Genomic DNA, 24,051 nt, shown 5'->3' on the forward strand with positions numbered 1-24,051 from the left:
CATTTGCATTGTTTTAAAACAGGGGAGACCACCTGATTATTATTATTTTATTAACTTTTCAACTGTTTGTTGCACGGACACCAGGCTGGCTACTGATTTCCTTCTCTGCAGCATGAGTAAGAGGTTATTGATTGTAAACACCTTTTCTTAGATATATTTAATTTTTGTGCCATTTAAACTTAATTTCTAAGGCAAATAATTGACTTGTAAATGTTTACATCCAAATCATCCTCCTGGACATTCCGGTTGATACCAATATTACAATTTTAGGCACAAGTTGAGAAATGCCTTGTAAAGTATGAGCATGCATTTTTTGGTAAATAGACCCAAGAGCTTGATAGTGTACTCACACCTTCCACATTTCACTGGACCAGAGTTTGCAAACCGCCATAATTGTTGATGTATTATTGAAATCACACCTTTTAAGTTATCTGTTGCTTAGCAACAGTGTTAGCCACTGACACTGTCACCCATTTAAAAATTAAAACTCTTAACATCTACTTTAAATTTGCTGCTCTTAACACACTCAATGATTTTGCAGCTGTGGTTGCATTGATGTGTAAAACAGGGGCTGCATGTAGGTTCCCCAAGGCAAATTTCCTCCATTTCTAGGTATGATTTCTGTTCTACCAAGGTCAGTTCAGAAGGTCACATGTGGGGCTATGCAGTGAGCTATATCCACTTGCAAAGCACAATTTGAATGCAAACCAGACCTAATAAGAATAAATACATTCTAGTTTTAGTCAGGGCCCAACATGCAAACCAAAGGGTTTTTTGGGTGCATTTTGAAAGAGCTCAGATGATGCACAATGAAGGCACAACCTATAACACGCTGTTTCCTTTCTTGTTTTTCTATCCACAGGAAACAGGCCCTGAATAAACATGAGCTGAAAAGCCACTCAGAGGGGAAGAAGCCATCACTGCAAAAGCAACACACAAAACTCAAAAAGCTAAATACATTGTTAAATGTATGTCTTCTGAACTGGTAAAACTATCCCAGAACATTTGGGCTATAATGGCCATCGTTATATTTCGAGAAAAAATGTACAGACTGAAGTAAAGGGGTGGCAGCATCATGGTTTGGGGTTGCTTGTTATATGAAGGGCTGGTGCACATCTGCTCCAATTTGAGGAGAGATAATGTTCTGAAATTTTCAGACATCAGCCAAGAGATTATATTTTGGTCCAAGTCAGCAGTGTGGAGTGGCAATTACTAAACCTGGGTCAGTCCTGTAGAACGTAGGTCTTTAACAGGGGGTCCGCGACCCCTAGGGGGTCCACGGAGGTACTGCATAGGGGTCGCAAAAGTTTTGGTTGATTAGACTTCTTTTTATATACCACCCTGCAATTTTTTCCACTAACTGAAATGTCTTTAAATCCACATTAACGTGAATTCAACACTCTAGTACTGTAGTAAACAGATAAATAGAGGCAGAAGATGTCTTTCAGTCATCAATGCACACATTCAGCGACACACAGGAGCTCTTTCAAGCTGGACACCGTTTCATTCACAACACCGGTCCCATCAACCAGGAATCAGAATCAGAAATACTTTAATAATCCCAGGGAGAAATTACTTTTGTTACATTACTCCATCTGTAATAGAGTGGCTATAGGACCAGTTTGATATAACACAATTTCATCAATATATATGAAATTAGGGGGTCCCCGCTCCATTTGCCATCAGTTTTGGGGTCCTTGGCCTGGAAAATATCGAAGACCCCTGCTGTAGAACATTAATTGGCAGAACTTTGATGTGTGTGAACAAAATGGAGCAACATTTCCGACTAAGTTACAGCAAGGTTGTTCGGAGGAATGGGACAAAAATCAAGCAAAGTATTGACAGAAGCTTTTGAAAGGATACCAAGATTTTTCCCCCAAAGTACTGCAGTTTAGGACTACTAAGCATTAGAAAAATTCGGATTTTAGAAGGTAAAAACAACATCAAAAAGAAAGAATTATCATTTGGTAAAAATATAAGGTTACTATTGTAATTCTTAGAAAGGCAGTGATTAATCTGTTGTAATTTCAGGCAAATAAAATAGATGTGCTTTCATATTTCTGTATAGAAACATCAATAATATACAATTCATGTAAATATCTGGTTTCAACTGAACTGTTGGACTCCCAGGTTCAGATAATTACAAAATAAACAATTGTGTTTTTTAAAAAGAAGACAAAGTCAATCACCCTGCTGCAAGGCACCACCGGGGACAAATCTGTAGCTCTTATTGCGATAATATAGTTAAAGGAACACAACCTCTTTAAAACACCCAGTCAGCTGTATACACTTTCAGTCTTTAACTTTCTTAAATAGCAAAACTACAAAAAAAAAACATCAGAAGCAACTTCTGACCGATGAAGTCTCTTTGCAACAAGAGCTCTTTCTGACTGAGGTGGAACATTTGAAAAGGTCAACTGAACACCTCCCTACCACGTTCCTTATCCTACATTCATTGAAAAATAGAATCCAGGAATAGCTTCATACACGATGCATGATGAGGATCATATGGTGTTTTTCTTCTCTTGTTTTCTTGGACATAAGCAGCCCCCTTATGACTTAAATAAAGATAAAGACTTTCACTGAACATTTCTCCACATGACTGTGAGTTTCACAGTCGGGAACGTTTTGCCAGGAGATCTATTGGACATTGCATTGGAGCTTTGTGCACCGACTACGTGTTTGCCAGATAAGCAGCAGCTGGTCTTTGTTATCTCAACAGCGACTGGTGCCTCAGAGATGCAGACTCCCAAAGGCTCCAGTCCGTTGAGTCTCAAATGACTCAGCGTCACAGTTTATCTTGAGCGTTTCCCCAAGCTGTAATAAAATGTCACCAATAAGGCTGATCGGTGCTAACTAATACATGAAGCACTGTGGCTATATATAGGCAAAAGTCTGTATTCTACATGTAAATAACCCTGTACATTGATTTACAAATGGCCTGAGCTAACGTGCTCTACAGATGCATTACCTTTTGGGTCCACCGAAAGGCTTTGTGTCCTCTGGACCAGCCTCAAACACGTGTCACCGGCTTTGGCAGCTTTTGCATGATTTATAACGGCCTGAACAGGAACAGCCCTGTAGTTTTGACCGATGAGTCTTTCAGTCTGAGAGGGAATGACTTCCACCCAGCTCCGTTTCCCACTCCTGACTCGGACGTGATCGTCTGTATGTTGGCAGTGACGCCGCTGTTTCTCCTGGTGGGAAGGCTGATGGGAATGTGGGTTATGTTGTTGGAAAGTGGAGTGAGTGTGTATGTGTGCGTGTGTTTATGAGGAGCTGGTGTATTTCTGACTGGAGCGGGAGCTAGAGCGATCCAGTCCGTTCCCATTGCACGATCGCTTGAGGTGACTCCCGGAGCACCGATCGTCCAGAGGAGATGTTCTGTAGCACCAGCAACATAGGCAAGACTACAACACAAGAAGGTGTACTGTGGATAAGTCCAGTGCTTTATAAACGTCTTTACAGCTTTATTACTATTATATTTTGTCTCATTACAACCATAAAACTGCATTGTAAAATATAAGGATGCAGCTTAGGAGGCTTGGGGATGCTGCAAAGGTAGGAGAATGTTCTCTAGTTGTGGGAAACAGGCAAAATGCTAATGCAATCCTGCAAGATTATCTGCAGAAGGCCTGAAACTGAATCAGAAGTTCACCCTCAGTCTTCATCCATCAGAATGTCTCAGTCTAAATCCAGACCTTAATGCATCAGTACATCTATGGCAATACTTAAATGATGTTCAGAGAGACTCTCCATTCAATCTACCTAAACTTGAAACCCAAGGTATTATCTCTTGGGGGTAAATTCAAATGCTTACTGCACTTTTCAGGATTTCATATGTTAAATATATGGATGTTCTTGGTTGTAACGTGACAAAATGGGAAAATGTTCAAGCCAAAGCGATCCTTCTTACCTGGAAACAATTTTTAAACTTCTGGCTGACAAAGTAGAGGGCAATTGGGTTAATGCAGGAGTTTAAAGAGGCCATGTTGATGCCGATGTAATCCATCACTAAAAGGAAACTGACAGAGGGGGGAAGGACAGAGTTTACTGTAAAGAGCACAGGAAGCCAGAGAAACCAAGAACAATGGGTTCTCGTCAGAATTGAATGAGCGTTGTGGCGGAAATCTGTGTCCCTACCTGAGCAGCTCACAGCGGTTGGGGTCATTTTCATCATAGACTGTTTTCTTCAGAATACGGCTGAGATGAAGGGGCAGCCAGCAGAATGCAAAGATCAGCACCAGGCAGAAGACCGTCTTCGCCACTTCCCTCCTCTACACCAGAGACACAGAGAAGCTTAAGCACTTTCCTGAAGGAGGAGGTTTGGATGTTTCACAACAGGGTCAGCGGAGAAGTTCAGAATAGTCCATATTTTTAACTCTTTAACAAACCTCTGAATTTGTTAATTTTGCAAACTCACAGAAGTACTTCCCCCAAATTTGAATATGTATGTACATTTATTACATACAAAGCATTTGCTTATATTAGAGATATTCTAACACAAACCAATAAAATAACCTTATGTGATACATATTAATTTGTATAGTAAAGCCTGTTTATTTCAAATACCTAATAATCAAGGTTACGTATTTAGTATTAATAAGGTATACTTACTCAAAATAAATACTAATGCATCATTTATAAATTATCTTCAATTAATTAAGTTACCAGAGGTGCACTTTTCTGACAAATGAACCTAATTATTCCACCTATAGGGATGTAAAAGAAATGTAAACTAATTTACCAATAAAATTCAACAGTGAACTTTACCACGCTCTTAAAGGAATAGTACACCCAAAACATGATTAGCCTTCATTTTCTACTCACCCCCATGCTGAACAACACTTTGGAGTACTTTTTTGATATCTCAAATGCATCTGGAGATCTAGGAGACTTCTTGCTGTCTGCTGACATTCAAATAATGGAGGTCTATGGCGCCCGAGACAGAAAGGTCCATAAAAGTCCACAAAAACCAGATGAAAGTGAGCATTCAGCGTCTGCTCTTCCAATAATGCAAGCATAGAAAAAGAAATGTGCTGTTTACCTGTGCAAAGAAAGAAACAACGAAAGAAAAATGTCTGAGGACTTCAGTGTTGAGGAAGAGCATGAGTTCTTTGCCGAGCTGAATGCGCTGGTTTGGTCTGCCGGCTTCCGTAGCGTCGTGAACGCGCATGTGCGCGCTTTCAGGAAATCTTATACACTACTGTTTATGCTCTAAAAACATTCTAAATGACTTCGTTTCGAGTAAATTCTGGATGCTACCCACTCAGGACACTTGGAATACATTGGACGAGCAGTATGGAGGAATATTGACACGTTTTTGTGGACTTTTATGGACCTTTCTGTCTCGGGCACCATAGACCTCCATTATTTGAATGTCAGCAGACAGCAAGAAGCCTCCCAGATCTCCAGATGCATTTGAGATATCAAAAAAGTACTCCAGAGTGTTGTTCAGCATGGGGGTGAGTAGAAAATGAAGGCTAATCATGTTTTGGGTGTACTATTCCTTTAAATTTGAATCGAACCTGGACTCTCAAACATACAAAAAAATTAAATGTTGTTATTATTTGTTAAAAACAGAGAAGCCAACAATGCTGCTGTTTTACTAGAGTTTGAGAGGAAAAGTCTATAAATGAATAAATCATTATTAACAAGAGTCCTGTCCTCAACAAAGGCAGGAGGCATAAAGGTGTCTGGAAACAAAGTAATTAGTATTTAAAGAGGCAGTGACATTTTCTACAGAAATATTTTTCACCAGTTAGGTTTATAGTGGTTACTAGTCCTCTAGAAGTCTCAGAGACTTTACCGCCATGCACAGAGAAGATGCAAAAACCTCAAAAGTTCTACATCAGACTCGACAGGCTGCTGTTATTTTGTAAAATCCCAAATGCAAAGACTTAGGCTGGCAAAACTCGATCTGAATAAACCACAATAACCTCTGGAATAATGCTTTTCTTGATTTTTAAAACCATGTGGAGGCACAAAACCAAGCAACTTTCCTTTATAGATCACAGCTGTGCCACAGAGTTTGCTTCCAAGGCCCCCCTGCCCAATGTTTGCTCCGCTTCACACCCAAATTTAAACATAAATGGTCCATGCACACAACAGCATGAATGTCATTGTGTATTTAAATGAGCAAGCTGAGCAATGATTTTCAGTGTTTCCAATGGCAACAACAGCCAAGAGATAGAAAAACCACGCAGTTTAACCAAGGTGTTGGTGTAGGAAGCGGTAATTATACCTTCATAGTCTGATGTAGACTGATCAGATTGACCAATCTGTACCGGCAGCTTTGCGTTTATTGTAGGTTGTAACATCCCAGATTTAGTGATAAATTCACTCAAGTATTTTGTCCCTAAAAGTGGCTTCAGGCATTATTATACACGAAGCAACAGAGTTTCTAACAGCTCTAGTTAATTAAAAAGTCAAAACAAAAAGATAATCTGGCGAAGCAGCCCCACCTTTAATACAGGCAAGAACAGTCCTGTTTAGATTACCTAACCCTAATCTTTGATAAATTTGATAAAGTACTGAATGAATGAATGAATGAATCCTCGTCCATTTATCACCCAAATATTTAGATCTATAGTTTATGGATATGTTTTAACTTCTAAACTTCTGTTTTAACTGATTATTTATTTTTACAGTATTTATATTTCTTCAGTATCCTGCACTTTGGATTAATTCTCCCTGACCTCGTCCTGTTTAACACCTGTAATGAACAGGGATGGCCTGGGTCCAGCTGGTCCGATCAGCTGTTAACCAGTCACCATCCTGGGCCAGGAAACATTGATTATCCCTGAAAATGAGTTTGCTCCCAATTCTCCCATTTTCAAAGTTTCCGGAATAGTTCTATCATCCTTGTGCACCATTATGCATGACGGGTTTAAATGTTTAACCTCTAGAGGTCTAGCTAGAGGTCTGAAATGTTCTGCATTTGTGGTTGACATGATGTAGAACACATATAATACAATAAAACCTGCTTTTTTCCCCTCAAGAATGTCTTTATTACTGCTGTTTAAAAAAGACCTAGCATTTTGAGAATAAAAAAAACAACAACTTTGAGTCATGTTTGAACTGATGCAGGTTGGTCTGTGTTCTACTCACCCAATTTTATTTACATATTCAGAAACTAGAGGGTGTTAGTTTTCAAATAATGTATTGCACGTGTATTTGGGGCTTACAGTTGTTGGTTATTTGTTTTTTTCATGTGGGTATGCAAAATAGTCGAGGATTACCCAAAATGAGGTGGATGTTAAGAGGTTAAAGCAATTCATGTGGATTTCTCACACTTTAGCCCCATTTACACTACCCTCTGAAAACCAATCCATGCAGAGTTCGGACCGATCATGCTAGCACGGTTCCTCGCCTCCTAGTGACCATTTACGGTATTACTGCTCTCTACTGGAAACAAGCAAATCAACATGGCGGCAACAGTAACATTCAGAAAGTTTGGTAATAATTGTGATATTTTGTTGTTTGCGGAAAGTGGGGCGAAGAAGGCAGCTTTGGGTAAATTTACTTGACAGAGTCGGCTTTTAAGAAGTGGATTCGACAAATGATGGTCTAATCAGGGCTTACAGACGAAGGAAACAACGACAGACGTTGAGGTTCATCACACTGCAAAGCAGAATCATCACTGGAAATCATGTGGCAATCGTGTGGTAGGGAAGCTAATAATTTTATTAATGTCTGATTGCATGATTACGGGGTTACCGTGCCGAGTCCTACAGGTGAACTAGTACTAGTTAATCGCGGTTCGGTTGTGTCTTGCACGGTCCGGTTCAGTTGTGCGTTCCATTTACACTCAACAGTTATCTCTTTTACCATGCTCAGACAGATCTTACTAGCACGTTTTCAAAAGGCTAGTATAAACGGGGCTTATGTTGCATTTATTTATTGATATGTGGTACAATTTAAGTAAATATTTTTAATTTTGAATTTAAGCTGTGTTTTTTATTCTTAGTGTCAGGACCAAAATAAATCACAATATTTATGGATCTGATAAAGTATGGTTTCAGTTTCATAAAAAGGGAAATTAAATAACTGAGAGAAATAGTGAGTTAATCTGGGTTCAGTTCCCCTCAGTCACCATCTGTGTTGCCTTTCTCCAAAATATGGGACCTGTGCTGATGGCTCAGTTTGCTGTTTCAATTTACTGCAATTTTTATTTATTTATTTTTTTTAAATCACAACTTTGAGCCAAAGTTGGTGTACGCAATTTTCAGGCCCTGTATTGTGTGAACTCAAGCTTTATAAATGAGACCCCGGGTAACTCTATTTAAAGACCAATAAATGCTGTCTTATATTTTGGCCATAACCATCAACTGAAGGTAGGATATTGACTGCTCCAAACTTTTAACCACAACCCAACATAAAACCACCTGTATCCTACCTGTTTCATGTGGTCGTTCAGTGCGATCCGCATGCCTTTCTTGCGACTGAGCATCTCGCAGGACATGAGGGTGTAGAAGATCCCTGTGCAGGCCAGAGGAAGGCAGAAATAGAAGCCGAACAGCCACCAATCTTTAACTTCCTGGTAGAACTGAAAAAGAAAATCCAGACACAACCAGTTGCAGTTTAATCTACAGAGCAGAAAATCATTTATTCTGGCTAAACATGCTTTGACTGAACACTGAAATGCCCACATAAAAATAAATTTAGCTTAGAAAATTATAAAGTTATTCATCTTTGTCTTCCTCTTTGCTCTGATTATAGTTTAATAAGAGAATTTAAAGTGTATACCTCACTCAAATAACTAATGGTAATGGACTTAGTTTTATAAGATTCTCCTTAGATCCACTTTAGTGATCCCTGCTCAGTAAATTACAAAAGAAAAACTTTTCTATTTACTGTAAACTTTTGACTCTGGGTCTTTCCCTCTGACATAAAGAGGTCACATGTTTGACATTTCGTTGCAATTACCGTCTTCCTGTGCGGCGTTAGAAATGCACCGTGAAGATCACGAGAAGCAGTCACATTAGGATGATTTACGTGCGCTGTGCTGCGTTGTGTTGTAGGATTTTGTGATTGCTTTCTGGCAGAGACAAAGTGAGGCCCTGATTAAACGAACCGAATGTCCGGGCTGTGTGCTTTGAAGTGAACCATTCTGTTAACATTTGAACTCAAAGTAGCACCAGGTGCAGGCCGAAAACAATCCAAAGGTTTCCCTCCTTACCTCTACCCCACAGAGGTGGAAGAGTGGGAACATACACTATATTGCCAAAAGTATTTGCTCACCTGCCTTGACTCACATATGAGCTTAAGTGACATCCCGTTCCTAATCCATAGGGTTCAATATGACGTCGGTCCACCCTTTGCAGCTAGAACAGCTTCAACTCTTCTGGGAAGGCTGTCCACAAGGTTTAGGAGTGTGTTTATGGGAATTTTTGACCATTCTTCCAGAAGCGCATTTGTGAGGTCGCACACTGATGTTGGACGAGAAGGCCTGGCTCTCAGTCTCCGCTCTAATTCATCCCAAAGGTGTTCTATCGGGTTGAGGTCAGGACTCTGTGCAGGCCAGTCAAGTTCATCCACACCAGACTCTGTCATCCATGTCTTTATGGACCTTGCTTTGTGCACTGGTGCACAGTCATGTTGGAAGAGGAAGGGGCCAGCTCCAAACTGTTCCCACAAAGTTGGGAGCATGGAATTGTCCAAAATGTCTTGGTATGCTGAAGCATTCAGAGTTCCTTTCACTGGAACTAAGGGGCCAAGCCCAGCTCCTGAAAAACAACCCCACACCATAATCCCCCCTCCACCAAACTTTACACTTGGCACAATGCAGTCAGACAAGTACCGTTCTCCTGGCAACCGCCAAACCCAGACCCGTCCATCAGATTGCCAGATGGAGAAGCGCGATTCGTCACTCCAGAGAACGCGTCTCCACTGCTCTAGAGTCCAGTGGCGGCGTGCTTTACACCACCGCATCCGACGCTTTGCATTGCACTTGGTGATGTATGGCTTGGATGCAGCTGCTCGCCCATGGAAACCCATTCCATGAAGCTCTCTGCGCACTGTTCTTGAGCTACATGAAGTTTGGAGGTCTGTAGTGATTGACTCTGCAGAAAGTTGGCGACCTCTTCGCACTATGCGCGTCAGCATCCGCTGACCCCGCTCCGTCAGTTTACGTGGCCTACCACTTCGTGGCTGAGTTGCTGTCGTTCCCAAACACTTCCATTTTCTTATAATACAGCTGACAGTTGACTGTGGAATATTTAGGAGCGAGGAAATTTCACGACTGGATTTGTTGCACAGGTGGCATCCTATCACAGTTCCACGCTGGAATTCACTGAGCTCCTGAGAGCGACCCATTCTTTCACAAATGTTTGTAAAAACAGTCTGCATGCCTAGGTGCTTGAATTTATACACCTGTGGCCATGGAAGTGATTGGAACACCTGATTCCAATAATTTGGATGGGTGAGCAAATACTTTTGGCAATATAGTGTATCAGGAACAAGGATGCATGAGAACACAGGTCTGCTGCTGGGTTCTTATTTCTCAGAAAAAGAGGAGGGAGCAGCTCCAATAAATATCAAAGTGTTTTTAGAGGTTTTCTGCCTTCTTATCTCAAATGATAGATAAACCCTTTCTTCCAGCGCCTGGTACTGTCGGCGTACGAAGTAATTTGTCTTCATGTTTAATCTCTGCATTACCAATGAATACCAGAGTCAGTCTTCTTCTCATGTTGTTCCTGGACCGAAATATTCAATTATCTACAATTCAGATTGTTTAGAGACTGTGCAAGCATGCGTGACGCCAATGAAGTGACGGACCAGGCTGTGATGATAACCTTTTATCACATTCCCAAGTCTTTGCAAAGTTTTTGCTCTATTTATCAAAAGCATTGTTGTCAAAGGCCGCAGGTTGACCTGTTCATACGCTAAACTGAGACGATAAACATGACAAATTTGATGTGAAGGGGAGGGGGTTGCTTCAACAGATGGGACACAAGGTCGGCCAGTCCTCCTCTTTATTTTGTACAGAAAGAATATGTTGAAGAAACTGGTTGGCTCAAAGATCGACTCTTTGTTTGGTTGGGCCTCACTTAATGAAAACACCTCAGTATAAACCAGCATTGACTTTATTTTACACTTCTGTGGATAAACTCAGGCCCAATCTCTTTTGCAGAATTTTATATCTTAACCATAACGACCTCACTCAACCATACAGGACACACTAACCAGAATGGGCTTTGAGGAACAAGCCTTAAAGGAGCAAGAATGGAAAATTTCAAGCAAAATCTGCAGTTAAGCCCAGAAATTGGCAGATTTGGGTAAATGGTGGTGTTTTAATTATACCAACATGTTTCTTCTGGAAGTGGCAGTGGAGTGGTAAAACCAATAAATGATCTCTGGACTGAGCTAAATAATCACTTCAAGCTCATTATTGAGCTTGCCATAAAAAAATCTCTGCAGCAATAAATTGAAAGCTTTATTTCTGGAGCTAATGCAAATAAATACTTTTAATGCTGTTTATTGAAAATAATACAAATCATTTAAAAAAATTATAAATTTTTGAATAAAATCTAAATTGATACTTCTTTTGCATTGCTTTCTTTCCCTCTGTCAGTCAAAAAGTTCTGTGCTGAGTGAAAATCCTTTTTACTCTAGATCTTCCAGGGGTATGCATAACTTTGGGAAGTTGCTGCAAACATGCAAAGCATGAAGAAAGGATCTGAAACATTTAGGAAGCTAAAGAGTACAAAACCTTTAAGCCTAGTACAGCCTTTTTAACAATATGTGATTACAGATGTCCCATATTGATATTGGTCCAATATTAATCAAAAAAATTAATATTGGAATATATCTAGCCTAAAATCTCTTGGAAAGGGAAACTTTGTATCGATACACCCCTAAATATAATATTTTATTTACTAGAAAAACCCTAGAACAGCTCAGGCCTCTGCCAAGCAGCAAATTTCGCCCCAAATTTGAAAATTGTTCCTGGCACGAGGCCCAACTCTGGTAAAAAAGATTTCCATCAAATTGGTCATGAGTTTTCAATTGATCCTGCTAACAAACCAACACCGTTCCCTTTTCTTGTGTTGTTCTCTTCAGTAAAATACCTCAGGACTTTTCTGATGCTGAGGCTGTCAATTCTTACTGCTGCCCCCCCTCTGGTTTTGGGGGGAACTGCTTGTTCCGCCAAATATCTCGCAATGTTGGAGAACCTTTAAAAAAAATCCTGTATCCAGATTATGATCTGAATCATTGCCAAAATGATATAGATTGGTTTTTGGCATGAGGGAAACCCCTGGTAAAATCTAATTAAAATCCATCCCTAACTTTACACATTATCCTGTGAATACACAGACAAACTCTCCTATTTAATAACATCCTTGGAAACTAGTTTTTAATGTATTTTAGCAGTGGCCATGCATCAATTTGCATAGTATTGCAATAACTTTGAAAACTGATGCATAAAAACTAACATGGACTTATGGACATGTAGAAAATATAGTCATATGAATTATTCTTTACTAGCAGCAGGTTAAAGAGCTCTATATTTAAATGTAATTAGGGATTACAGATTGTCATTGAAGTTAAGTGGCCAAAACATGGAGAAAAAAACATTATATTGAAGATGTGAAGTCTTCAAGAAGTAATACACAATTTCATTAATTCAATAGAAACATTTTTGTGATTATTTTTCTCCATAATGCAGGAAAATATAAGGAAAATGTGATTAGGGATTACAGATTGTCACTAAAGTTAAGTGGCCAAAACTGGGAGAAAAAACATCATATTGAAGATGTGAGGTCTTCAAGGAGTAATACACAATTTCATTAATTCAAGAGAAGCATTTTATTGATTTTTCTCCATAATGCAGGAAAATATAAGGAAAATGAACAGATTCCCATTAAGAGAAAAAATATGAACTGACTCCATAAAAACACTGTTGGTTATTTACTATACTAAATGTTTTTTATTACCTTAGAAAGCTAAAATAAATGAAATGTGATGATGATGTATATGGAAAAACATCCATATACCATGAAGACCAGGTGGTAGGCGATTAAGAGCTTCCTACCTTCATAAAACTGGTGGCCTGCTCTGGGTGCAGTAGGCAGATGCGCAACTTGTTCCCCCTGTATGACATCTCCATCATGTCAAACGCCAGCGCCTCTGGGACGGCCAGAACCACGGCAACCATCCATATCAGGGTCACCTCCACCGCCTTCCACAGTGGGATTCCCATTCTCTTCACTCTGCTCCATGAAGTCACAGCATGGTAGCTATAAAGGAATGTAAAGACAGACACTCAAGCTCAAATATGTCCATATTTTTAGTTAACAGGAAGTGTGTGTGTATCCGCTCACCGGTCAATGCTGAGGGCACACAGGCTGAGGACGGTGATTCCCACTGAGGCTTTCTGGATGAATGGCATCAGCTTACAGACATACACACCAAACGGCCAATCCTCAGCTATTAGCTGTGTTAAAAAAAATAATAAAACAATAGATGGAAGAGAGAAAAAATGTAAAAGGAGAGATGTGAGTACCACCTGTGCAAACAGGCAGAGACAGAGAGAGAGATCACTCAAAGGTTCAATGATGGATCCTATTGTCTTTAATTCTTCCAAAGCTAATTTAGTCAACGCCAAAAGTTGGAACAGATGGCGGCTCCTCGCTGCGATTTGGGGGGAAATAAGGCCAGTTCAGGTCTGGACTGAGAAAGTAATAACAAACACACCAGTACATATAATTATTCTTTGGGCTCTAAAGGGAAATAAATTAACCATCATCTCAAAATAAATCCACATATTTCCTCTTTTTTTTGGTAACATTACATATTAGGTTGCAACATTGGAAAATTAAACTAAATGGACCATCTTTTTTATGTTTTTCTGGAAAAAGAAAACACATCTGAAGTGCCCCAGCATATCGTCGTGACAACCTGAAGGGGTATTTACAGACCTAAGTTGAGCTAAGTGGAAATCTTAGGACTGGACCTTTGCTATGTTAATTTATACAAAGTTTTCCTTTTAGCTCTGAACTTTATGTTCAGAGTTTCTGCACAGGTGGAAGAATTTCTAAGCTTTAGCATCATTGAAGAGTTTTCTATGTTGACTTCATTGCATTTTGTTCCTTCTGATGAAGGAACGCATGAAAAAGGAACAATGTGGTCAGTGTATGTTCTCATTCCTTTAACAATATCTTTGTTCTGTACATTCTATCATTCAGGTTTGTTTAGGATAGATTAGTAGACTCTCTGATTTAGCTCTTTTAAAACTTTTTTGTCATAAGAAAATGGGGCAAACAAAAAAAAAAAGAGAAATAAAAGAGGCAGAGATCCTTTAGCAATAATAATACCTTATGGACCTCATGGACTTCACTATCTCAGCATTTTTAGACCATATTTTCTAGAATTTGTCCAGAAAGACTTTACTGTTAAATGAGTCTTTCTCTCATGTAGATTTCTTGAATAATGTTGAAAAACTCTTCCTTGGTTGGAGGATCCAATTTTAGCCACTTCCTGGTAATGAATTTCTCCTTCACCACTAAAAGTATCCTGAGCAAATGCTTTTCTGCTTTTCTCCAGTTTGTTTGATCAATATTCTGTAGGCAAATACCATCACAATAAGCAAGGAGTTATACACCAAAATGCGTTATAGATAAGCTAGTTGTCACCACTAAGGCGGGTAAACAGGTAAATACTAGAAAATATGGAAATGGTTAGCTCCTTTAGTGCCACAGTTCCCAACATGAGTCTCCGTTGCTTTGATGTCTTTTTAAATGGCTGTAATAAATGTTCTGACCACATCTGTCCAACAAAATTCAAGTAAAGGAATTTGACATACAGTATAGCTTCCCAACTTCCATTTGAGATCAAGATTTTTCCCATCTTCTATTGTATGTTTTTTTGGCATGTTTACCTCGAATAGAATTATATAATACATGTATATAACTTTAATTGAAATAGTGTCCAACCTGCATATATCTATAGAAATTGTCCTAACTTAATCCACATTTATCTCACAGTAGTTAAAAACTCATAAATGTCACCATGTGGATAAAAGAGTAGTTTGAAGTCAGTCCGGCCTGTAATTTCTTATCCAGGTTAGTTGGTTTAAACTCTGAATTATATGCTCACCACCTTATTGAAACCAATGTTCAACCCTTTATTTTATTCACCGTGTGTCAGGATAAGGCGGTTATATTACGGAGTTAGATTTGGGCCAAAAGTTTTGTAAAAAAAAAAAAACAACAAAAAATGTAACCTGAAAAATTAAAGTTTGTTTAAAAGAAAAAAACGAATCCAAAACAATTATGTTGAACCCAACTCAACGAATTAAATTGTTTTGCAACTGAAGACTCAAAAAAAACAACAATAAAAAAAATTCTGAAACAGGAAAAAAAAAACATTTTGCAACTAAAACAGTCAGAAGCTACTTTTCAGATGATTTTTTTTCCGGCTTCAAACTTATAGCTCTGTTTTGGCGTGGAGGGCGGGGCTTCGAATCGCGGAGGTGTGAAATGGAGACTCAACTCAGCAGCTGAACATATTCCCAGCTTTTGCATTCAGGGACCATGGAAACTGGATTTATCTGTAATACATTACCAATATTCTGGATCTATGCGACTGATGTTGACATATAACATGAGTCACCAATAAAAGCGTGAATACACAACGAAAACTTTATGGCCCAAAATTATCTCCATACTGTGTAGAAATTATTGTCTTCCTGTTGCTTTGTGATTATTCCTCACCTAAAATACCAACAGAGTACTTGGAGCCAAATATTGTGACTTATCCAATGTGTAAGATTTAAGAAAGAATGACTCTGTTTGCAGATTTAAACCCAAGTTATGAGAAATAAACTTTTTAATAAAAAACTTAATAAGAATGGTCTGATGACTGGATGAATCAAAAGGAAACATCTAACATTAAAGTGATTGGATTAAATCACATTAAACTGGAACCAGAGTCAAGCTTGTATAATAAATATAAACAGTTAGAATAAGAAGGCCTGAATTCTTAATTATTTTTGACTGACCTGTCCAAAATATAAATCTAATTAGCGTAAATGAAATAAACTGGAATCTTTAATGTAATATGATTGATTCTGAGGAAGGCTTTTCTTTCCTGGCTTCAGTTCTGAAAGATGTCACACAAAACAGAAGGAGACCGAAGTCAAACACACAGTTAGGAAAATCAGATTACCTTATACACATTGATGGGGATGGCAATGATTATATAAAGCAGGTCTCCCAGGGCCAGGCTGCCAATCAGAACATTGGGCCCGTTCCTCATGCACTTGTTCCTGTATATGATCCTGAGCAGCGTGGAGTTGCCAATGATCCCCACCACAAAGATCAGGCAGGAAATGATGGTGTTCACATACTTGAAGGCATGTTTGATCTCTGTTTGCTTCACACACATGGGGGGGAAAGGGCTCCGTGGGCGGCCCGGTTGAGGGGGTGGAAGCTGGACAGACACGTTGCCCTTGGAGGTCTCTAAGGGGTCGGGGACGCTCTGGGAATCACGGACCAACCTGGAGGCTCCGGCCTCCGCCGCCATCAGGAGACACAACAGCACAACGCCTCTCATTTTCACAAACCCTCCGGCTGTTACAATAATTCTGGGGTACACCAGGTGCTGCACGGGATCTGTCCAAACCCGTGTGTCCTGCAGGAGAAACACATCAAGCATTGTGTTTAACGAATGCAGAAACATTGTTACAGACTTTCAGAATAAAAGTATATTTCTATAAACAGGTTCATTCCTGTTTTCAGATTTCTTTATATATATATAAAAGTTATAGCAATTTCAAAAGAATACAGAACAAATTCTATACCTGCAACCTTGGGATTGGAGACAATTTTATCATCATTTTACTCATGAAAACAACTTTTAAAAACATTTTTTTAGTTGGAGTTAAGCAAAGCTTTAAGAAAAAAAAAAACAAAACTCTATTATTTATTTCCCTCACTTTGAGTAAAAGCCCTAAATAATAATTTGCCTTTACCATGCAGCCCAACTTTATTCTTAATAATAAGACTTAGATATTGTATTTAGTTGTATTGAACATTTGGTTTGTCTATTTCTACCTTCAGTTCCATAATCCCTTTTAATCTAAAATTTGTTTTTTTTCTGGTTGTGTCCAAATGTCTGCCCTAAAGAGAAGTTATAGGAGTATTCCATTTTATATGTGTTTGAATATCTAGTAGATGAAAAAAGTGGACTCATATTGAAATTTCACACATTGTACCTTGAGAAGTAGTGCACATCAATGGTCACTAGACGAGCAAAGACATATCATCATGTGATTTGATTTTGGGGTTAGAGAAAACAAAGATGGTGCAGGCACCGTGCTGGGAGCCAGAGTCATGTGACCAAAAGGGAGTGAAAAGTAGTGGCCATGTGTCCCAATGCTCATTTAAATTAGTGCAATGTAAAGTCCACTATATAGTCCCAACTCTATGTAGTGATTGAGGGGTTAGGGGTTAGGGCGGACGTTCAGACATGCATTTTGTGTCAGACATCCAGGTCTGCAGGCACAGAGTAATCAAACAAAGATTAATGGATGGACATTTCATACCATTTAAAATGTTGTTTTTTCACCACTTTTTTAGCTGAAGCACTGAAAGATTAATAAGCTTGGCTGGTGTCACAACTACTGCATTTACTATCTCAAAGGTAGCTGTTGCAGTTAGCTCAAGCCAATCAGGACACTTGTACAGATGATAATTAGACGCTGTTAATGAGAAGTGTATCACGATAAGATATTAATATCAAATATCAATCTGACATTAACACAAAACATTAATACAGGTTGCTGGTAGAAGTTCTCAGCTTCTGTTTAAAGTTTCTATAAACAATTGGTTTTCTGTTTTAGTAATATTACTTCGTCAAGCCCTTTTCAACATAATACTTTACAAAAAAAATAATAACAGCATTTATGATTTGTGCTAATATTGTATCAGATCAATATTTTATAGGTAAATTCTTAAAGCGGAACTATCGATATAGTATCAGAAAAAAATATCGTATCGGGACAACCCTGGATAATGATATCTTCCAAGATCATGTAAAGTCATGTAAAGTCCTCTGCTGCAGCAGCAGTACTTCTAAACTGTGTTATATAAAAAAAAGGAATAAGTTTAATTATTTAAAAAGTACAATACGTAAATAATTGTTTTAAAAATATTGATGTATCCAAAATAAATATTTACTTCTGGTTAAGATGCCAACATCGACAGAAACGTTTTCTGGTCCAATTGGAATAGTTGCCAGATCCTGGTAGATCGAGATGCAAAAAGAGGGTGAACATCATCCGACTTTTGACTGTTGGTGCCGATTTAAGGAGCACCCTTTGAGTGAGTAGCGGCCTCGTGGTTAGGGCATAGAGCTTTGAATCCAGAGGTTCTGAGTTCAAGACCCACTCCCACAGACTGCCACTCTGGGTCCCTGAGGAAAGACCCTTAAACTCACTCTGCTACCCGGGCACTGCATGATGGCAGCCCACTGCTCCCCAAGGGGATGGGTTAAATGCAGAGTTCATTTCATTGTTCTGTAGTTTTGACAGTGGAATGACAATAAAAAAGCTGAACAGTATGGAACGAGAGAAAAATATATTTTCAAGGCAAATTAAATCATTTTCAAACAATAAATCCAGTTAGGTGAAGGTTATTTTTAAACTAATACATTTTAATTTAAACAACATTTACAGTAGTAACATTCAGAATTTCCCCACTTTCCTTAATGGGTCCTTCGCTGGTCTCCTACAATTCCTTTTTAAACATCAATATTTGTACTAAAATATTCTCTCTGTCATGATTTGTGGACATTAAGTTCTAAAAAGAAACATCATCTCCTGGTCAGACCCTGTAAATCAGTGGAAGGGTGGAGTCGGTCAATTCAAATTGAGTGTCTGGCAGGGCAACTTTCTACCCATACTCATGGACCTTAACCACTGAGGTGGAAGGAAAAAATAAACTTTTGTCTTACAAATAAAGACAAGTTCAGCTAGATTTCAAGGTAAGAGTTCTGCACTTTCAGGGGTCGTCAGAGTAAACGAAAGCTGGTTCATGATTTTATTTGGCTCCAGAGAACAATGTTAATTTATGTTGAGTCCCTTTTCAGTAGTTCTGGAGTCTCCTGAAAATGTCCAGAAGGCTTGGACTAAGTTATGTTAAAAGGTTAGGCAAGTCATCCACCACCTAAATGTCTTCTGTAATAACATTTTATGATAAATTTAAAAGCAAAAGGTCAATCTTGAAGAGTTAATGCATGTAAAGTACCAGCAGACATGTGAGATATTTTACGATTTTTAAAAAGCATTCACTGCATGTCTGCTCCTGGTTCAAGCCGCCATTTAAACCAGACCCTACTCTTTAAAAGCTGTTCTCAGTCAAGGTCATAGATCAGAATGCCTCTGCTCATGTCTCTTAAAGAGTTGCTGAGTTCAGATCTTGACCCCTCTCAGTGCAAATAAACAACCACAGCATTTGAATTATTTTTTCAACTACAACAGGAAAACAACAATTTTTTTTTTAACTATAAAAGCCAGGTTTTACAAAACATATTAAAGCTTCATTTCCAGGTTAAAAAGCGAGGTATAGCCATTTCTATATCAAACATGCAATAGTCTTGATATAATAACAGTGATCTGAATTTATCTGTTGCTTTAGGCTCAAAAACCAGTTCCCTGGTAGGAGCAGGAGGGTTATCGTAGCTCAAACACAACATAGAAATAACCTCAGATGTTGCTTACAGGGATTCTTGAAGACTTTCAGTTGGACAAGATTTACAGGAAACAGAAATAAAATAATTTGATCCCAATTTAGACTTCTACAGCCTCCCTATGCAAACACTGTAACGCGTGGAATGAGCGATGCGTCTGTTTGAAATATTAAAGCCAAGAACTAACATTCTGCTGGAAATAAATCCAAATCTGATATAGTCTGCTTTGAGTAATTATTTTCCAGGAAAACCTAATTATCCAAGACTTTTGCCACAATAATGTACCTGACACATTTCTGATCGTATTATGCAAACTGTGTGTGCTCAGATTGGCAGGTATGGGAAAATTACAGTAGCATAGGTTTTGGTAAAAAGATATGAACATTTACAAAACAAAGTGTGAGGTACCACAGGTCAAGTTATTTTTAACACATTTAACTTTGATTTCCTTAAAATTAGCGACTAATGATGGGGGAATCTTTCAGCTAGCTGAAGAGCAGTGCACAGCAACAGGTTGTTTTTTCCTCCTTACATAATACTAATACACATTGTGGATTAACCGATCTATCTTCAAGCATCACATGACAACCATCACCAAGACTTCTATAATGTGGTTTTACTGGCTTTGGTTATTAACACGCGACAGTGACTGCTGCATAATGTTCACACTCACCACATCAGCAGGGTTGCCAGATGTCACTGACTCATGTTTTCCAGCCCAAAAAAATTTCATAAACCGCCTGGTTATACGAAATCTTGCCCAATTTGAACCAAAGTCTATTGATCTCTTAGGCCATAAATCTAAAGGAAAACATTTTTCACCCATATATGGCCATCCTAACCTGCCAGATTGGGAAACATGCCAACCTGGCAACAATGCACGTAGGACGGGAAACGTTAGCCTTTAGATGCAAAACCCCATCATGCACTGCAACATATTTTTGCAAAATATTCAAATGTAAATTCACCAAATATAAGAGGAACATCTTAGTTTGGATTAAAGAAAGCATTTTAGTTTTATTATAATTTAGTTGTTGCACGATTTTACAGTTTGAAGAAATAGAAAATGACACCATATGCCAACCGTCACTAGGATGTGCATGACAAAGAAGGGCTATACATACTGCATGCATCATTTAGGTAGCTACCATTTCATTACTTCTTCAGCTCCTTTGATTATTTACAGTCACAGGTAGATGCGTTGGCTGGAGAGAAAGTGTTGGGGCCGCTATGGTTTAAGGAGGGCCGGCCCTCGCACGCTAAAATTCGGACCGGCAAATGCCCGGTATCACAGATTACCAGTCTGAGCCCGCTCTCATTTATGTTCACATTTAAAAGTTGGCAGTAAAAATTTAAAGTATCCTTGAAGAACTAATTTATTTTATTGTTGTTTTTTTTTCAAATAGAGAAACTGTTATATATTTCAAGCAATTATTCTCTGAATTTTGATGATAGATTAATGATAGATTAACATTAGGAAAATGTTACATAGCACCCTTAAAACACTTGTTTTACACAGGAGTGTGATAACTTGAGCAAACAGGGGGATAACACGGATTGATAAACTGTATTGACCTTTTCCACAAAGTGCGAAGCCACAAAAGGTACTTCCTAAGGAAGCTGGCTATTCAAAGATTGCTGTTTCCTTAAATATTAAAGGAAGTCCAGTAGAAGGAAAATGTTTGGTAAAAAATCAAAAGGACTAACTAAGACTCGGCAGAAACATGATGCAAAGCCAACTTGCGACTTTTGGGGATATTTAAAAGCGCTGCTATATGCTTGAATGTTAATGGAAAGTTGAGTGGAAGGAAAAAACGTGAAGCTGCCTCATTGACAATGAAATCACCTAACCTTTTAGAAAATCCATGCATTGTTAAAAGGGAAAATGAGAAACAGGCAGATGAGGGTTTCTAATAAACCAAGCTTAAAGTAAGATTATACTTCTACCCACTCCTTTGAACATTTAAAATATTCCTTTACTGTATTATTGCTCTTCTTTTGATTTTTCTTTTTTGTCTAAATATGTAAAGTTTTCTTGATCTCCTCCATTTAACACCACAGTTATTCATTCAAACTGAGCTTTAAGCAAATATTCAGCATATGCTGCAAATGGACATGCTTCACAGCAGACTGGCTTCTCTGCATTACAGATAAAACATTTCTATTGGCCTGAAAACAGAATTTGGGCTTTTTGTTAGCTGTAAGCCAAATGCATCAAATTTAACAAAAATTAACAATTTAATAATTTAGCAATTATTCATAAATAGTGTATGAAATTGCATATACTGACATAAATTAACTAGTTATTACAATTCCAGCTCAGACTGTTTATTCAAAATTTGCCCTCTTAAAGGCAGAGACTTTATATGTTTCAAGTTTATTTTAAAAAAACAAACGCACCCACACTTTATTAACATTAAAATCACAAGCATGAGGACATAAAGGATGTTCTTTTCATTCTGCAAAATAAAGAAGGTGGGGGTTGGTGAAAGAAAACTCAGCAAAACAAATGGTTCAGTGATAACTGAAGTTCAGAGATGAACAGGGTTCCTGTGTGTCCAGAGATTCTTTAGTTGGACAGATTTTGGCTCCGAGCCTCTAAAGAATCATGCGTATCCCTAAAAAATGCCCCCGAGGCATCTTAGGATAAATGAGCCGTCTGATTGAGAAGGGCACATATCTAGAGAGCAGGAACACACCATCAGAGGGCATGTTCACACAATAAGAGCCTCTCAGACTGGGAGATCTCTTAATATGATGGCTGAGTTTTGTACAGAAATGCATGCAACTCTATGTTTTAATATTAATTAACAAGGGCAATTCTTTAAAATGATACAGATGCAGTTAACAAACCAAACGACAAATATAAGAGCGTGCAAAACCTGAAAAGGTTTTGATGCTGGAAACGATGATGCCCAAATCACAAGAAACCAGTTTTCTTTCTCTTTTTTTCGGCCTACGTTTGTATAAACATTCAACCCTGTGAATGATGCCTTTGTGTTGGATAACATGGCAGCTTATTAGGATATTAGAGCAAGATTTTCTGATTTAATTAGGAAGCTGATCCTTTTATTCCATTAGAATTGGCTTTACAAACCATCTCTGACCTTCAGCTCTTATAGCTCCATTTTCTAAAAAATAGGGAGGGGAAAAATTTGGCAGGCTGCTGCCTAAAGGGGTGGAAGAGCTTTCTGCTGGTGGTCAGAACATGCAAAGCAAGAGGAAGAGGTGAGTGTTGAGTGTTAAAACACACCCCCAAAAAAAAAACTCCTGCTGCAAAGTTTATCAAAACAATAAAAGGAGAAGGCATCCACTTAAAATGCAAAGTGAAAGAAAATGTTTCCCAGCTGAGGTGCAATGATAGGGAAGCAGCAAAGAGGGTTTCCTGAATGCCTATAGTTTGAGTCAAATTTACACAAACTATTCAAATGAATCAAAGCAAAACGATCAGAATTTGGTTTCCAAAAATATTGAGTCCTTATTGTCTGAGCTGCATTTGGAAATTGAAAGATAACCTTGGAAACAAAACTAATTATCTAAATAATTGACAAATTATAAAACAGAGCAAACTAAACCGAAATAAACAAACTAGAGAGGAATAACCGTAATGCATATTACAAAGTGAAACGAAATTTCTTTAAATAAAAATTTTGTTGTCCCTGTGCAATCATGATCGATTGATTACTAAAAGAAAAAAAGCAAAGTAAAGCAAAAAAAAAAAAAAAAAGTTAATTAAAGTTAGTTTATCTGATGTTGGGTAGAAAAAAGTGGAATCAAGTGTCTGTGGAGATTTCCAGCAGATAATCAGACAGCTTGACTTACTGATTCCCGGATCTCCTGCGGGTTTTGCGTCTCTAATCTTTCGGATCAATATTCCCACAGACTCGATCCGATCCCAGCAGTAATTCAGGATTTATTGCCGAGGTTTCAGTCGTATCTCCCCGGTGTTAAAGATCCCAGGTCCTCCTCCAGCAGCAGAGGGTCCTCCTCTCTCTGTTCCCTCTGAGCTCCTTCTCTGCTCCAGGTCCGATTTTATAGCTGCAGCCCAGGAGGCTGCAGGAGCAGCCAATCACATCCCAGAACCGATCCGCTCCACGCGACAGAGATGCGCTTCAGACGCACAGATCTGCGCGCTTTTTCCCCCTTTCAAATATTTACCCATTAGCGGTTCTAGACAGGGGCCTACGGGGGCCAGTGCCCCTTTAGATCATGTCCTGGCCCCTGTACTAAAGACATAATACTAAGAGAAATTCTGATGATGATATGTGATGGAGCATAATTGGTTTCTGATAGGACCTTTTTGGATCGATTAAATTTTTTTTTTCTTTAAAAAATTCTGTTTTACTAGTTATTTAAATT

At 38.5% G+C, this 24,051-nt stretch overlaps 1 protein-coding gene across 1 annotated transcript; it reads right to left on the reverse strand.

The window, feature by feature from the left end:
* Positions 1-1,583: 1,583 nt before the first annotated feature.
* LOC119788110 (endothelin receptor type B-like) lies at positions 1,584-23,711 on the reverse strand. Its single transcript, XM_038292264.1, has 8 exons — positions 23,515-23,711; positions 16,171-16,635; positions 13,326-13,438; positions 13,037-13,241; positions 8,399-8,548; positions 4,144-4,277; positions 3,917-4,025; positions 1,584-3,410 (listed from the first exon to the last, which is right to left on the reverse strand). Exons 2-8 carry the CDS (start codon positions 16,555-16,557, stop codon positions 3,270-3,272), a joined length of 1,239 nt encoding a protein of 412 aa, XP_038148192.1. The 5' UTR covers positions 16,558-16,635; positions 23,515-23,711; the 3' UTR covers positions 1,584-3,269.
* Positions 23,712-24,051: the final 340 nt, after the last annotated feature.

This window comes from Cyprinodon tularosa, unplaced genomic scaffold (genome assembly GCF_016077235.1).
Source record: "Cyprinodon tularosa strain WSP-4 unplaced genomic scaffold, ASM1607723v1 ctg31, whole genome shotgun sequence".
NCBI classification, from domain to species: Eukaryota; Metazoa; Chordata; class Actinopteri; order Cyprinodontiformes; family Cyprinodontidae; genus Cyprinodon; species Cyprinodon tularosa.

Excerpts from the sequence above, each read along its gene's own strand:
- LOC119788110 (XM_038292264.1), bottom strand. The coding sequence starts at position 16,557 with ATGAGAGGCGTTGTGCTGTTGTGTCTCCTGATGGCGGCGGAGGCCGGA. Across the intron at positions 4,278-8,398 it reads TGAACGACCACATGAAACAG|AGGAGGGAAGTGGCGAAGAC; the intron begins GTAGGATACAGG and ends TCTCTGGTGTAG. Across the intron at positions 4,026-4,143 it reads AACCGCTGTGAGCTGCTCAG|TTTCCTTTTAGTGATGGATT; the intron begins GTAGGGACACAG and ends CCCCTCTGTCAG.